Here is a 15,278-nt window from a genome sequence, read left to right on the forward strand (position 1 = left end):
TGTAATTTGTGTGATTTGTTTTAAAAGTGGTTGCGGATTTGGACCATCAGCTTACCTGCATAAAATAACCCTCCAAGCTATAGACGAACCTGTTTGACAAAAACTTGGCCTCAGGAACTTAAATAGTCGAGAGGCATTGCAATCACTTGCCTCGAAAGCTTAAGCTGTCGAGAGGTGACAGAGATCCGAAGACTTCATACATGCAATCAGCTCAACTCTAAGATACCAAGTTGGATTTTGATGGTTTATCACAAGTGAAGAATCAAAGGATTCAGAGACTTCAGTCCTCATCCAACAACATAATATGTTTCAAGCTCAATGAACTAAAATAAACTTCCAACGTACACAGTTCCATCCGACGTAACAATGATAACAAGAAGTACTGATAAAAGGATTTGTTCTTTCCAATAATCAGGTTCAAGTTTACCATATTTAGTAGGGTGGGTTCGGTACAATACTGATTTGTTTTTGCCTATATCATCTACCAACCAATTCTAATTGGTAAAGAGAAAATTGTTACTATTACTAACACTGGCTTCTCAGTATACTAAGATTTTCGGTTGATACGGTTGGTAATATAATTTAGGGTCAATTATGTGAAAAACCCATACCAATTTTTCGCTGAAAAAAAAATTCCTTGTGATTTTCAAAATACAGATGTTGGCATAGGCTTATGCCCGCCATAATCAGCACAACTATCAGCGCATTAAGGCTAATATATAGCACAGTCTTACAATACTGACAGCGAGTCAGCCGCACTAGCTACGCAATGGGCCTCCCCGCGGTCCAAACTGACTACGGACGCGCCCTCACGCGCATCTCAAAGAAGACTCCAGAGAACACCTTAATTGGACCTCGTCCCACACCGAGAGATAGGTAAACGATCTACCTCAACTCAACAATAAAAGGTCAAACTCTTGACCTCATAAGGAAGGTACATTAAATCCCATACTGTAACTCTGCATAAATTACCATCATCCTAACTTAAGCGTCGGAGAGTTGAAGACCACGCCGCCGTGGTCTTTACTTTGACGACGTGTGCCACTTGTGACAGGGAAAATACCAGGAGTACGGCGTAGCTCATCCACAAGGAATACGGCGTAGCTCATCCACAAAGAATACGGCGTACTAAACCGAGTGTTATCACAACATTAACAACAGACAAGTTCATACAAAATTTATATTAGATGTTCATTCAACTGACTCTAAATCTCTATTGAAATATTACAAACCCAAAAAAAAGACATTAAATTTTAAATGGAAATCGGCAATATCAATCTATTGGTATTAATGAAGAGTTGGGATTACCTATTGGTATTAAACCTATAAAAATGAATGGGTAAGATTGATATAATAATAATAATAGTTTAAGAATATAAAAATTTGGTATGGTAATATCAAATTTTATCAAAATTATTACCATTATCATGCCAACTTCCATATATTTATTCGGTATTACTGTACCAACACTTTGGTAGCTAAGATATTGATAACTAACAATATTTGGTTCGGTTGGTAGGTGTTTGTTTGGCACAATATTGCCAGCCCTAAATTATTTAGACCCCCAAATGCAGGTGATGCTTTAGCAGCTTATCAATAGTTCAAAACACATGTTCACAAGCGCAATATTCAAGATCCAATTATGCACACAACAAGCAGTATTCACCGCTTGCCTACCAACTGTGTGACTAGCTCTTGAAGAGATTGCTCCTGCCTGACGCTTTGAACCCACCTTGCCTTGATTCGGACTTGCTCAATGCTTTGCTTCAATATCATGGAAATCGAAGGATACACCCGGATTGCAAAGAATTGTTCAACCTCCTCAGCCTTTTCATTGCTACAAAACTTTCAATGAAAGGAGTTTGTTAGTGACGCCAAATGGAATATTAAGCGGCAAAATTTTCTATGCTCTCGTAAGTAATCATACAGCTCTTGGACCTTCCAACATTTGAACGTATCATACTCTAATGCTTAAACTCAATTATCTAGCACCGCAAATGCAGACGTGATTCTGCTTACCGGTGTTACAATTTCTCTTATGAAATGAGAGAGTAGCAATCCAGCACCATATTTGGTGAGGATCCGGTCCCAGTTATCCTGCATTCATAACCAGACAAATTTAAAACTCCAGAGACCAGAGTCCAGATTCCAGATTGTAAAAGGTGGCTTCTTAAAACCAGTTACAGAAAATGTGGTATTGAATGATGTAAATCATGTAATATATATCATCTGAAACATATATTGAAGAAGTCATGTGCCCTGTACCTTCATCCAGTTCCATGCTGTTTCACGGCATTCTACGCTTATACCAGCGAGTCCATATACAATGTCCTGATCTCGAACCTGGAAAATTTACTGAGGTGAAACAGCTGTTACAGTGGCAAAGAAGGTGAAAGTGTATACCAAGTCGGTATACAAACAGATACCTCATCAGACAAGAAGAAGTTCAGAACTTCAACAACTGTTTCTGGGTCTGGTGATGATGCAAAATAACCTGTAAAGAAAATAAAATCAGAATTGTAAGTCACTTAAAATGACAGACAACCAGCAACATAGATTTGAAAATGCCAGAAAAATGCAATTCTATTCACTGTTGCACTCACGTAAAATTCTTTCCTTTTCTTGCACTGTACCAGCTTCTCTGTAAACATTTAATAGAGACTCAAAGCCATCCTTGTGCAAGCTGCTAGCATTCCTCATCACTGCAATGTAAGCAGCCTACAGGACAAGATTTGGATCATCTATCAATTAACCTTTAAAATGCCAAAAAGAATGAAGAGGTGATATACATATTTCAATTTGCTTAATTACCGCTCTTGTATCTGCAGTAAGAAGCTGAGTATTTCTATCATTTAATAATTTCTGAAATCGTTCTAGTGCTTCATTTTGAGTTTTATCATGGCCAAATGTAACCAAGGCCTGCAAAACTTCTGCCCTCAAAAGTGTATTGAAGTGACTCTCTCCCGGTATTGGTTCCCAGCCTAATTTTCTGTGAAGATACAGTCAAACAGGTTTGAATTTGGTAGCATAAGAAGCTCATCGGCCAATCCTCATTCAATTTAAACAAAGAGCGTATAGCCATAATAAAAGTGGGCTAGCAATGTTACTCTGCTGGAAACATGAGAAGATTGCTGAAAATTTGCTTCAACTCATTCACAGAATCAGGGATGGCCTCGTGTGCTACTTTAATGACGTTATAACATACCTAGCGCACAGATAAAATAAGACATATACCATTAGAAGTTGGTGCAAGTGAACTGATAATTAATCACCCAGAAAAGACTTATACTTACGTCTATAAGCTTTGACAAGACAATATAATCAACTTCTTTTCTATATGCACCCATCAACCTAAGCAAAGATGATAGTGACTGTTCACAAGCTTCGCAAAGGGCATGTGCATCATCCAGAATGCCTGCAATGATATGTGGAGTTAATACTTATACAGAATCCTTATTTAATTATCATATATGCAATAAAATACAGTCAACAATGTAAGAACAGAATTAGTACACTAGAACCAAAATGCTTAACATACTAAAATATTGAAATTGGCCATTTCCTTTCTAATCAGCAAAAATCAATGTTCAGTGATTATCTGAATGAATGCAGCATACTTAATATAAGACAATCATCACTAGTGGATGTACATACCGAATTTGTCTGTTGCTTCCAACCTATTATGCTCGATAGCCTTCTTAAGTCGAGCTGCTAGCCTATCGTCATACTTAACTCTATAAAATCCACTCTGCTCGGCATTAACCTTGACCCAAAATTGTTCATCGCTTGTTTCCAAATTAGTAACGCATGAGTCAAGAAGATCTGATAAGTCCACTTCACTGGACTTTTTTTCCAAAAGAAAATTCTTGCGTCTCTCATATGAACCAAGTGAAATAGTTATTGGAACAATCCATTTCCCATCAAGCAAACCTGCTGACAGAAACTGTGCCTGATAAACCAAAACTCTTGCATTAGAATTTCACAAATAATAAGATTGGCCGACAAAAGTGATCGATAATACCTGCTCAAATTCTAAAATGTGATCCTTTGCTTTTACAGAGATCACAGGATATCCTTGTTTCTTAGTCCAATCATCCATCATTTCACTGATTTTGAGACCAGATTCCTCCGAAAGAACACTCCATAAATCTTCTGTCTTTGCATTTTTCCAAGAATATTTTTGCATGTAGGAAGTTAACGATTTCTGATTTGATAACGAGGTGACAGGGTTAAAGTAACGATTTCCATGTTTCTTATTCATTACAGATACAATACTGCAAACAAGAATGACTTCACAACAGGCTGGACAATTGGAAGAGCATAAGCTCCACCATGAAAGCATTCTACTACATAAGGACATTAATATTCTTGTACCTGGAATATGTCATCACCCAGATAAGCCTGGAGCATTCGTATAACAGCAGATCCCTTTTTATAGCTAATAGCATCGAATATTTCAATAACTGAACGTGCATGGTTTACCTCAACCTGATACAATGCTAAACAGCATTACCTAGATGATGGCTCGAAATTTTCTTTTCACAAGATCTCAAAATACCGTGAAAATTTTGAACCCTATATTTACATTAGCGTTTGATAGATACCTGAATTGGATGTGATTGTTCAAGGGCATCCATAACTAAGCCACCATTAGTTTGTTGAAGAAATTGAGACCAAACTTTCCACTCAGGAAACAAAATATCAGTGACCATATAACTTATCTGCCAAAACAAGAACTCTCAAACAATAAAATTCAGAAAGAGGAAAAGAAACCAAGATAGAAGAAAGACAGGAAAAAAAAAAGACCAGAACATTGAAAGGTAAAGGGCTGAAGTCACAAAAGTACCCATGTCGCAAAACCCTCGTTAAGCCATAAATCAGACCACCATTCCATGGTTACCAGATTGCCAAACCATTGATGTGCTACTTCATGTGATACAACAATCGCCATCTCGAAACATAAGAAAAGAGTAATCAGCGTATACTACATAAGAAAACTTGTACTAATGAAATGTAATTCATTGAGAGGAGAGATGGCAAAAGATAAACAAAGCTCAAATCTAGAGTCAGATATCAAACTCACTCTTTGCTTCCTTGCTGCTGTGGAGTGCAAAGGATCGAAAAGCAGTTCATTTTCACGGTACGTGATCAAACCATAATTCTCCATGGCCCCACCAGAAAATTCAGGAACAGCAACCATATCAAGTTTGGGCAGTGAGTAAGGTGTTGAGAAGTATCTAGATGACATAATAGGTCAGAAAGAGTTTAATGCAGCATTGAACAGTGAAAAAAAATTTGCGCATCAGTCTGTATTTTTACTGAATTGAACAGAAACATTTGAGTGTGAAGGAAATTACTTTGCAAAAAGATCAAGGGACTTAACAGCAACATATAGAGCAAACTCCCCTTTATCACTCTTCCCAACAGGGCAATATGCACAAACCTTTACCCCTGCGAACAAAGTATGCTTTAATTAAAAATCGATCAGTCAAACAATTGAACAAAGCTTAATTGCTATATGCATACCTTCAGCTGTTGTATCTTCAATATGATCGAACATGCCAACAACAAAAGCCACCAAATAAGTTGACATGATTGGAGATTCCTCAAAATAAACAGTCTTAACATCTCCATCAAGCTTTTCATTTATAATTGGCATATTGGACAAAGCTGTCAGCTCTGATGGTACATCTAATGCTATCTTGAAGCTCGCCTGTCAAGAGATCAGTTGAAGCAGAGAAGAAAACCCAGATTTAGAAGAATTACCAAAGTGTTTTACATTATTATGCTTGTTTGATAGAATCTGGTAGAAAAAAGTGAACATATAATATTTTCAGAGCTTTTGGTCACATGATACTAGAGTTCAAACTTTTAATTTATGTATGAGATTTTTCAAACTTAAGTACCTTGAGAGCAGGTTCATCCCAACATGGAAAGCATCGCCTTGCATCGACAGCTTCAAATTGAGTTGCAGCCATATTCTTTTTCTCTCCTCCATCCAAATAAGCACTGTGATATTTGTTGAATTAATGATATTATTAGAAACCCAGTGTGTTAGCAAAGATGCTAACATGTATTTCATACTACCAAGTACTTGATAATTTTTTGACATATACCAATTCAGTGCTGCAATTCATAGTTTATCTAGGAATTAAATCGAGCTTTCTTACCATTTATATAACCCCACCAAGTGCGCATTAAGGACTGAAGAAAACTCAATCCCCAAGATTCCCTCATCAATACCAAGTGCTTTATCAAACACCAGAAGAAGAAATTCATCCTCTCCATCCAAAACAACATCGCAGGGGTGGGACTTCTGCAAATTAAGAAATAAAAACTTCTTTTATTTAGTGAAGAACCAAATAAATCAAAAACTAATAAAAGAAAATCATATTGATTCAGAAGTCAGAACTATTACTTGGCCGTGAGAGTTGGTAAACCAAACTTGATGAACATCAAGTTCAAGAGCGTTCAAGACAAGAATCTTGGTCTCTTCAACGATGCTAAGGTTGATCTGCACGGTGCCGGAGAAGGTGCAGGCAGAGAGATCAAGTTTGAGATGAAGATCATAGTGTTTTGGGACTGCAAAACCCGGTAGCCTTGCTTGGCCTTTGAATTGCTCTATGCTTTGCTTCTGTTCCATTTCTTGTGTGTAGCTGAAGCTATTACCCCACCAGTGAGCCGGAAATGTATTCTCTGATAATTATAGAAGAAAAAATTCGGCAAATGATTCTTTGCAAACCCAAAAGAAGACGGTGAGCTCACTTAGCTGATCTTTCAGTTTTGTGCCTGTGCGTAGAAAACTAAGATGACTGTGTGGGCTGTCTTAGGATGATGACTTGTCTTGTCTTGGCTTCTGTCATTTGGTCAACTCATAGACATGAATGGGTGGAAGCAAATGAATCATAGATCCCTCTGTTTTTATAACATATAGTGGTCTAATATAATTGGTGCCATCATTATTAAACTGAGAATGAGAAAAAGAGCCTCGTATTGCTGAGGAGTTTTGCAACCATGATTCAGAAAGCATTAAAAGAAATAGAACTAGAATAGCATATTGATAATTTTAAAACATAAAATTCTTATTTGTTGTTGCAAGTAGAAGCTCATTGATTCTAGGATAATGATTTATTCCCAAAACTAAGGTAATTGTCCAGTCTGAAACCAAAAGGTGAGTTTAAACTTCAACCTCAGTACTCTTCCTGCTCGTCATGGTGTACTAAACAGAGCAAATAAGCAAGTAACGAAGCTATCAGAAGTAAGCGAGTCACAGAATGCGAGTGAAAAAAGGAGAAAACCAGAGAGTTGGAAGCCATAGAGAAGTTGTAATAAGGAAAAATGTGGTGGAATCTATATGATAATGAACTCATACAGAAAAATTGGCAATGCTGCCATATACATGACTCCCTCTCTCCACCATGTCGTGCTGGACGTCGAGGAGGCAGACGATCTCGTCGAGGGAGCAGGAGGAGGAGGAGGAGGAGGAGGTGTCGTCTGGGTCAAAGGGGACGTACTTGGCGGAGAAGTGGTGGGTGTGGGTGGTGATGTGGCGGTGGGCGTCGTCGCGGATGGAGGAGGAGGAGGAGCATTTGATGATGGTGAAATGAGGTTTGGGGATGGAGGGGAGATGGGGTTTTGGGGTTTGAGAGAGATGTAGGGGGATTGGAAGAGGGTGGAGGACGCCATTGTTGAGATTTTGATAGCTTCTTCTTCTGTCAAGTGCGTGAGTGCGTGAGTGTTACGGATGTTAATCTCTCTCCCTCCGTATATATAATTGCAGTGGCTTCTCTGTAGGGCTGAGCCCGGGGAAATGCCACAGAGAAGCCTACTGCCATTAAAATATGGATTTATGATTTCATATCGACAAGAAAAGTAATTGTTGAAATACCACATATTAAATAATTCTGTGAGTTCCCATTTGAGAGACTGCACATTTCATCTACTATACGATTTAATTTTCCAAACCTCTTTTAAAAAAAGAAAGAAAAAGAAATCTGATTTAATTGATCCTCATGTCTACTGAGGATGTACACATTCTAGATCCACTATTGCATGCATTCTAAAAAAAAGGGTGTAGTTGTTTTTTTATGTAATGGAATATTTGAACATGAAAGAGATGTGCCGCACAAATCAATTGCAACAACTTTAAAAGCATTATCTAATTCAATTAAACACATATCAACATGTTGTTGGGGGATAAACACATGCTATATATATTCACTACTGCATGTGTTCTAATTCGAACTTTGTTCATTTCTTTTACTGTACCTAAACATGAAAGAGTTGTTTAACACAAATGAGAATTGCATGCATAGAGGAACAAAACATGTAAGGTTTACCCTCCTGATAATGTAGGCAACCAAATGAATAATCTGAGATTGCCTATGTATTTAAATTCATTTATTCAAGAAACGAGGGGTCTAAACAAATTGAAGAGGAATGAAGAGTTTTGATGTTTGTTAGATGCACAAATGAATGCTTGTCGTATTAGTATATACTGCATCAGTTGATGAGATTTACAAAAAAGAGCTGATAACATATATCTTTGCTGTAGTTGCAACTGATAAGAAGATATTATTATCAGAGAGTTCCATCAGATTGAATACTCTTACTTGAGCGGAAAGAAGTATTTGAATGACTTGGCGTAGCTGATCTATAATGTCTTTTTAAGTTTGGTTAGGATTTCATATGAGCTCTTTCTCAATATTAGAATATAGAATAGTATATAGTAATACATATTAATATTAGTTAAGCTGCAAATTACTAGAGTGAAAAAAGAAATGGACGTGAGCCATGCATCTTCCTTAGGCCATGTCCAACCAATATGGCTATTTGTAGTCATTGGACTATATTGTGGCACACTAAATCATTATTATTTATTGATGTGATATTAACTGTTTCTAACCCAAGTGTGCTACAATGTTTCTATTTAATTTTTTTAATGTGTTATGTATTTTTTTAATTTCTATACTATCATTTAATTACAACTTTATTTTTATAAAATGATAAATTTAATAAATATATTATGAAAAATTAAACTTCAAATTTATTTCATAAAAATTAAACTACATGAAATTTAACAAAAATAAGTTGCATAAATAATGGTTACAAAATACTAGTAATCATTATCATATGGTGTATCGGTCGGCATTTCCGGATAATATGCATCATCAGAAGGAGGGAATAACTCACGTTGCCTAATTTTTACATAATTTTCCTCTTCTCTCCATCATAATACTCATTACTTGTTGGAGTAAAATTGGTGGTTTGCATTGCTATGATTGCGTCTTCTCTAGTGCACTCTTTTTGTTTTTTTTTCTCTAAGCATTCTTTTCTCTTGGGTCTTCATCATAGATTCTCTTATGCCGCATATGTGCTCGCAACTTCCATTATGACTTTTGCTTCCACATCCTTATTTTTAGAAACTATTTATTCTATTTTAAATAACTGCTATACTTTTTTGCTTTTATTTGTAGTTTAGTTAAAAAATGTTAGTATTATATATGTAGTGTTGTTGTATATTGAAGGAGTTATTATACTATAGAACATACAAATTTAATTCAAGTTTAATGTTGTAGTATATATTTCAACAAAGAAAAATATAGTTTTATTTTTCAAATAACGAAATATATATTTACTAAACAATGTTGTTATGTAATTATTCACCAAAATAACAATATATTTTTTAAAATGGGACCCACGTGTATTATTGTTCCAAAAGTAGTATAAAATGGTTAATAGTAATTTCAGGTTAATTCTCGCACACTAGCCCCGTCAATTAGAAACAGAGTGTGCCACAATTCCCACAATAACCTATGGGTTTGAGATGAGCTTAGCATCATTTTTCTTGCCCAAACTTATATAATTTTCTGCGTCCGCCATTTATCACATATCGCAATAAAAAAAGTGCGAAAATAAAAATCAAATTATCAGGGCAAAACCTAAGAAATGGTCTGGGCCCATTGAATTATTATTATTTTGTTAATAGACGTCACCTGGCTCTCCCGTATAAAAACCCCTTAAACCCTAAAGAATCAAAACAATTGAGAGGCTGTTCACCAAGGAGGCAAGGACCACATAAACCCTAGTCAAGCTTCTTCTCAGCTCAAATTCCTTCTTCTCCAGAAAACAACGCAACTCTCTACGCCCAACCCTAATTCCTCTTCAGTTTTGATCAATCTCATTCGTCAATTTCTTTTCAAACTGCAAAAAAAAAAACTGGCTTTGTGTTTTGAAAAAGAAAACGAATTTCAATCCATTTTCACTGAACTCTATCCAATAATTTTTGTTTCGGCTTTGATTTTGGTTTTGGTTTTGGTTTTGAAACTTATATATATAGTAGCTACTAACATATACATATATAAACCCAGTAGAGTTTTCATTTTTGATTATTTACAATTGAGTATTCAAAGCCGCCATGGATGGGAGTTTCAGACTCGATTCTGCACTGGAGAAGTTCCTCTCTCGTTGCCCAAAGCTGCGATCGTTTCCGGTCTTCGATTGGCTCTCCAAAAAGGTACAACTTCCATTCTCAATTGTCCCGGTTTGTTTCGGTTTTCGAAGAAATCGAGGAACATAGATTGATTAAAGTATGAATGGTATGAATGTGTGCAGGGAGACAAGGTTACTGAAGAAGAAGTGGTGAAAGCACTCGTCGACGTGTTTGTGAATCCTAGCTATACTGTTCCCCTGGTCGGATGTTTTCGGCCTATTGTTGACGAGGTTGTGGTCAAGACTGTGGAGTTGCTCCGGCTGGTGCCCAGTTTGGGGAGGAATGCCGACAGGGGGGATGGAAGTCTCGAGGAAGATAGGGATTTGAGTGAAGTGTACAGTGTTGTTGAGTTCTACAGTAGAGCTGGGAGGGGATTGGATCTTCATGAGCATGCTTGTTTCGCCTTCTCTCGCGCCCTTGATTTGGCTCCTTGTTTGGGGTAGGTTCATCTGATTATTTGTTTTAAGCTTAATGTTCTGTGCGTGTATATGTGGCTTTATTTATATCTAAGTTATTGGAACATAAACATAACTAGATTTAACTTATATATCAAATATCAATGAATAGTGAGCCCTAAATTAGGAAAATGAATCTACCCAGTATGGAACAAAGTCTGAATCTGTAGATTTTCTAGTTGTTGTGGACATTTCTTTGGCTAGGATGAAAGGGAAGTGTCGTATAGACTACTATTATAGCTGTGCGTATCTCTGCTACTGGATGTATTTGAAAGATGTGAACATAGTTGTTCTTGCGTGTTGGGTGGCAAAATGGTGTAATTTTTGCCGGAGCAACTACCTTCCTCTGCAACCCACCCGCAGAAGGCTAGTGGATAAATCCCTTTTTATGGGCTCTCTCCTCAGCTATTTAAGCTGGTGGTAAATTAGGGTAGCCTCACAAGCCCTCCTTTTCTAAAAAAGAAAAAAAGAAAAGAAAATCTGGTGGTAAATTGATAACGCTAATACTCCTTAAAGGGTAATTGACTCGTATACCACAAAGATATCACTCTTTCAGCCTAAAGAGAGAAAAGAAGTTAGAATCTCAGTGACCTTACAAAAATGCGAGTAATTGATTTGTGAAATACTTTTGTTTATTCGTCTTTTGTTTGGTTTTTGACGTGGAGTGATAAATTTTTAGAAACAAGTTCTTGAGCATTTAAAGGCCGTCGGAGAATGTTTAGTGTGCTATCAACTTGATGTTTGAATTTTAACTATTTAAATTGTGTCTTTTGTTCCATCTATATCTTTTCCTATTTTTGCAGGTCTGTGGAAATTTATTTCAAATTTGCTCCACCACCATTTGAGCGCATTTTGAGAAGACTGAAAAATTCTGATCTGTCTTTTGAGGTATGTAAACTTTTTTTGCAAGTGTTTCTGTAATATGGAAAATAATGTTTTTCTTGCCACCTCCTGAAAGAATTAAATAGATTTATGAACTGTTTGATCTATCGTTGTTTTTGTATATTTTTTCTTTCTAATTTCAAATTTCACATGGTTTGTTTAGCTTTTTGATTGTTTGTAATTTCGTACAAATCACCAGGAACTGGGGATCATCACTCACTTTTGTACTTGCTCTTTTATTTTCCAATTATTTCTATATGGGTCTACGGAGATTGGATAGACAAGTTCAAAAGATATTTAATTTTCACATATCATGTTGTTATGGCATTCCCTCTTCCAAATCATCATCTGTGATATATTTGCCCCGAATGATATCAGAAACATAATCTTTTTGGTGCTGCCTCACTCGGCTTATTTTCATGTGTTTTTTCATCGTATTATAGAATTGTATCCAAATATAGCAGAAATATTTTCTTGTTTGTTGTAAAAACAAAGATTGTAAATGCATGATTGTTTAAACTTGATGGAATAGTTTTCTCTAGATTAGTAGATTCTCATCAGAGTGCTTCAAGCAATATATCAAAACCTCAGAAAACAGTTTCATCATAGGTGGTCAGAATATACTGCAACATGCCTTTCTCTAACGATTATGTGCCTCCATCTTCTATGTGGTAGCCTTGTAGTAATGTAGGATTTTCTTCGCACGCTTGGATCTTGGTTTCATTAGTGTTCTGTTATTTCAACTTGAACTTCTCAAGAAAAAGAAACTATTTCTGTTCAGTGAGTGGTCGAGATATGGAAACAAGACATAATTATATTGGTGGCCTTTTGAAAGTTGGCTGATTGTTCCACATTGGTCTATTTTATCATATTTCATGCCCTTGCAGCAATGTAGGATTTTCTTGACTTAGATTTTTGGTTCAATTAGAGCGTTCTGTTTCTGAACTTCAACTTTTCATTAAAAAAAAAAAAACAAAATTTGTTCACTGAGTCTTTGAGATGTAGAAACAAATCATAGTTACATTTTGGTGACCTTTTGCAACTTTCGGCTGATTGATTCACATATATTTAACATATTTCTCATCTGTTTCTTGTAGGTTGGAACTAGTGTATTGTATGCTGTTCGGATATCTTACTGCCTCCTCTTAACGGAACATAATAAATTCTCAAAGTTTTGGGACTTGGACTTGTCTTGTTTCTTGGATCTTGTTAGCCATTGTGCTAGTCTTGATCTGCAAAGTACTTCAGATATTGTGGAGGTTATCACAGACATAAGATGGTGTGGGCTGCAGATTGTGTCACTTATGCTTAAGCTCAGTGATGAAACATTTTCAAAATTGGGTATCAGAGATGAGGATGCATTTTCATGTTTATTAAGGTTGGTTTTGCTCACTTTGAAAAGTTAAAATAAAAGACTAGCAATAAGAATGCAACAAAAGCTAGCCTTACTTCACCTCTAGCAGATAGATTGTAATAGAATGATAAACTCACTCGATTCCCATTCAGTTTCATCATCACCCCCTCATAAACCTCAAAATTCCTTTTTTCTTCTCCATATAAAGCTGCTCCTAGTTAACAGCTCCATTAGACTTTATCTGGTAAAGGCACCCAAAAGCTCATACCACCTTTTTGGAATGATGCAGCGAAAATTAATCTACCTAATCAACTTTCAGTAGAGCCAATGGAGAAATGCATAATCTTCATTGTCCTCCCCATCACTGAGGTAAATGACACAGTAGTCCTCCTTTGGAAGAGATCTTTCCCAATAGCCACCTGCCCCTTTGGGGGAGTGGTCAATTTTCAAATCAGAGAAACAAGAAAGAAATAGGGACTTCTTTATTTGTAACAGTATGCCAAGGCATTTATCTAATATTCTTCATGATGTTGGAGATTCGGTTTGATGTCCACCCCCTTCCCCTAGATAGAAAAAATTAATTATGTGTGGTTTGTAATTTTTATGTATTTCATTATTCTAGGTGGAAAGAATTTTGTTGGGATGTCTCTTTGGAGAATGCGAACTCGTATGCTGATTCATTCAATCGAGATGAATTGGATTCACAGAATGGAAGCAGTGGTTACTGTCAGAGAAGCTGTATGCTGTCTTCTAGCTTTAATACTCTGCCTGTTTCTTCACAGTGCTATGGAACTGAGCCACAAATTAAGAGACAAAGGTGGACTACATGGTTTTCCTCTTTGAGAGACAGTTTGATTGTCAAGTTTCCGCCGTATAAATTCACAACTGTTCTTTTGTGTCTTACTACTGCATGTCGATTTTTTATATATGCAGGAATGAGAGATCGGCTGCATTTTCTTTGACCAATGATATGTCACGTGCAAATCCATTTGTCTTGACATCTGCTGTGAAGAAAAGTTATGAAATGATGCTCTTAGCTGTGAGTCAAAGGTGGCCTATTCTTCTTTATGGTCCTACTGGTAGCGGGAAATCTGCTCTCATCAGCAAGTTGTCCCATGACAGTGGCAATCAAGGTATGTGCAAGTTGACATATAGTATCATATCATCTAAACCAAAATTTACATGTGAATTTGGAGTACTTTAGGGTGGAGCGTGGAACGATTAACTTATATTTATAGATCTGGTTTAGGTCACGGGCAAGATAAAACTCTTTTAAGTACCAGTATATATTAACTTCTGCATGTTGGGAATTAAACTGTTAAAGTAGAGCCTTAACTATTCTGTGTACCCTTCTTTAAACACAATATCCCTCAACGTTATTGCCTTATTGGTTTTTGGCACAAAAGCTAAAATTCTCTATTTGAACTTTTTTCTGTAATGAAAGTTAAAATTCTAAATTAAGCATAATTAAGTGTTCTAGAAATGTTGATCTGAGATATCTGGTTATGACCTAAGAGTCCTAGGGTAGTGTTGAGCATGCTTTAGCTATGAATTTAGAGATTTACTTGTTTGGCATGTGTTTCTAGTTTCATGCTCTAAAAATTTGGACTCCAATTTGTGGTCCAGTTTCTTGTGTGACTGGTTCTGCTCTCGTGTTGCAGTTTTATCAATTCATATGGATGATCAAATTGACGGTAGAACACTCATCGGCAGCTATGTCTGTACTGAAAAACCTGGTGAATTCAGATGGCAGCCAGGGTCACTTACTCAGGTTTGTATCTTTTTCACATATTCTCTTTTATTCTGTGTATACATGTAGTCTCTAACCCCAACTTCTCTAACAGGCTGTTTCTATGGGGTATTGGGTCGTCTTTGAGGATATAGATAAAGCACCATCTGATGTGCATTCTATCATATCACCCTTACTGGATGGTGCACGCTTTTTTGCAACAGGGCACGGAGAGGTTATTCAGCTTACTGTGAAATGCTATCCTTCTTTTACTGCCAACTCCACAGTAAAATAAATCGACTCTTATTGCCAATTAGTAATCAGTATTATTATTGGGCCTTAGTTCATGGATCACGTTCACAGGAC

General features: G+C 36.5%; 2 protein-coding genes across 7 annotated transcripts in view; one reads left to right on the forward strand and one right to left on the reverse strand.

Moving 5' to 3' along the window:
* Positions 1 to 1,372: 1,372 nt before the first annotated feature.
* On the reverse strand, positions 1,373 to 6,893 carry LOC126797809 (aminopeptidase M1-like). The gene is made up of 19 exons (XM_050524537.1): positions 6,419 to 6,893; positions 6,171 to 6,316; positions 5,907 to 6,009; positions 5,527 to 5,713; positions 5,358 to 5,451; positions 5,084 to 5,237; positions 4,847 to 4,951; positions 4,605 to 4,721; positions 4,375 to 4,488; positions 4,022 to 4,204; positions 3,655 to 3,949; positions 3,294 to 3,415; positions 3,108 to 3,205; positions 2,812 to 2,989; positions 2,604 to 2,718; positions 2,427 to 2,494; positions 2,266 to 2,343; positions 2,020 to 2,097; positions 1,373 to 1,845 (listed from the first exon to the last, which is right to left on the reverse strand). The coding sequence occupies exons 1-19, from the start codon at positions 6,641 to 6,643 to the stop codon at positions 1,663 to 1,665; spliced, it is 2,643 nt and encodes an 880-aa protein (XP_050380494.1). The 5' UTR covers positions 6,644 to 6,893; the 3' UTR covers positions 1,373 to 1,662.
* Positions 6,894 to 10,065: 3,172 nt separating this feature from the next.
* LOC126800472 (midasin) overlaps positions 10,066 to 15,278 on the forward strand; it is a 31,311-nt gene continuing 26,098 nt past the window's right edge. For all 6 annotated transcript variants that reach the window (XM_050527840.1, XM_050527838.1, XM_050527841.1 and 3 more), the window contains exons 1-8: positions 10,066 to 10,516; positions 10,615 to 10,931; positions 11,751 to 11,835; positions 12,927 to 13,207; positions 13,806 to 14,000; positions 14,117 to 14,316; positions 14,845 to 14,954; positions 15,028 to 15,147. In XM_050527840.1, the coding sequence (XP_050383797.1) occupies positions 10,418 to 10,516; positions 10,615 to 10,931; positions 11,751 to 11,835; positions 12,927 to 13,207; positions 13,806 to 14,000; positions 14,117 to 14,316; positions 14,845 to 14,954; positions 15,028 to 15,147 (1,407 nt within the window). In that variant the 5' untranslated portion in view covers positions 10,066 to 10,417. The remainder of the gene's footprint in view (positions 10,517 to 10,614; positions 10,932 to 11,750; positions 11,836 to 12,926; positions 13,208 to 13,805; positions 14,001 to 14,116; positions 14,317 to 14,844; positions 14,955 to 15,027; positions 15,148 to 15,278) is intronic.

Source organism: Argentina anserina, chromosome 6 (genome assembly GCF_933775445.1).
Source record: "Argentina anserina chromosome 6, drPotAnse1.1, whole genome shotgun sequence".
In the NCBI taxonomy this organism is placed as follows: domain Eukaryota; kingdom Viridiplantae; phylum Streptophyta; class Magnoliopsida; order Rosales; family Rosaceae; genus Argentina; species Argentina anserina.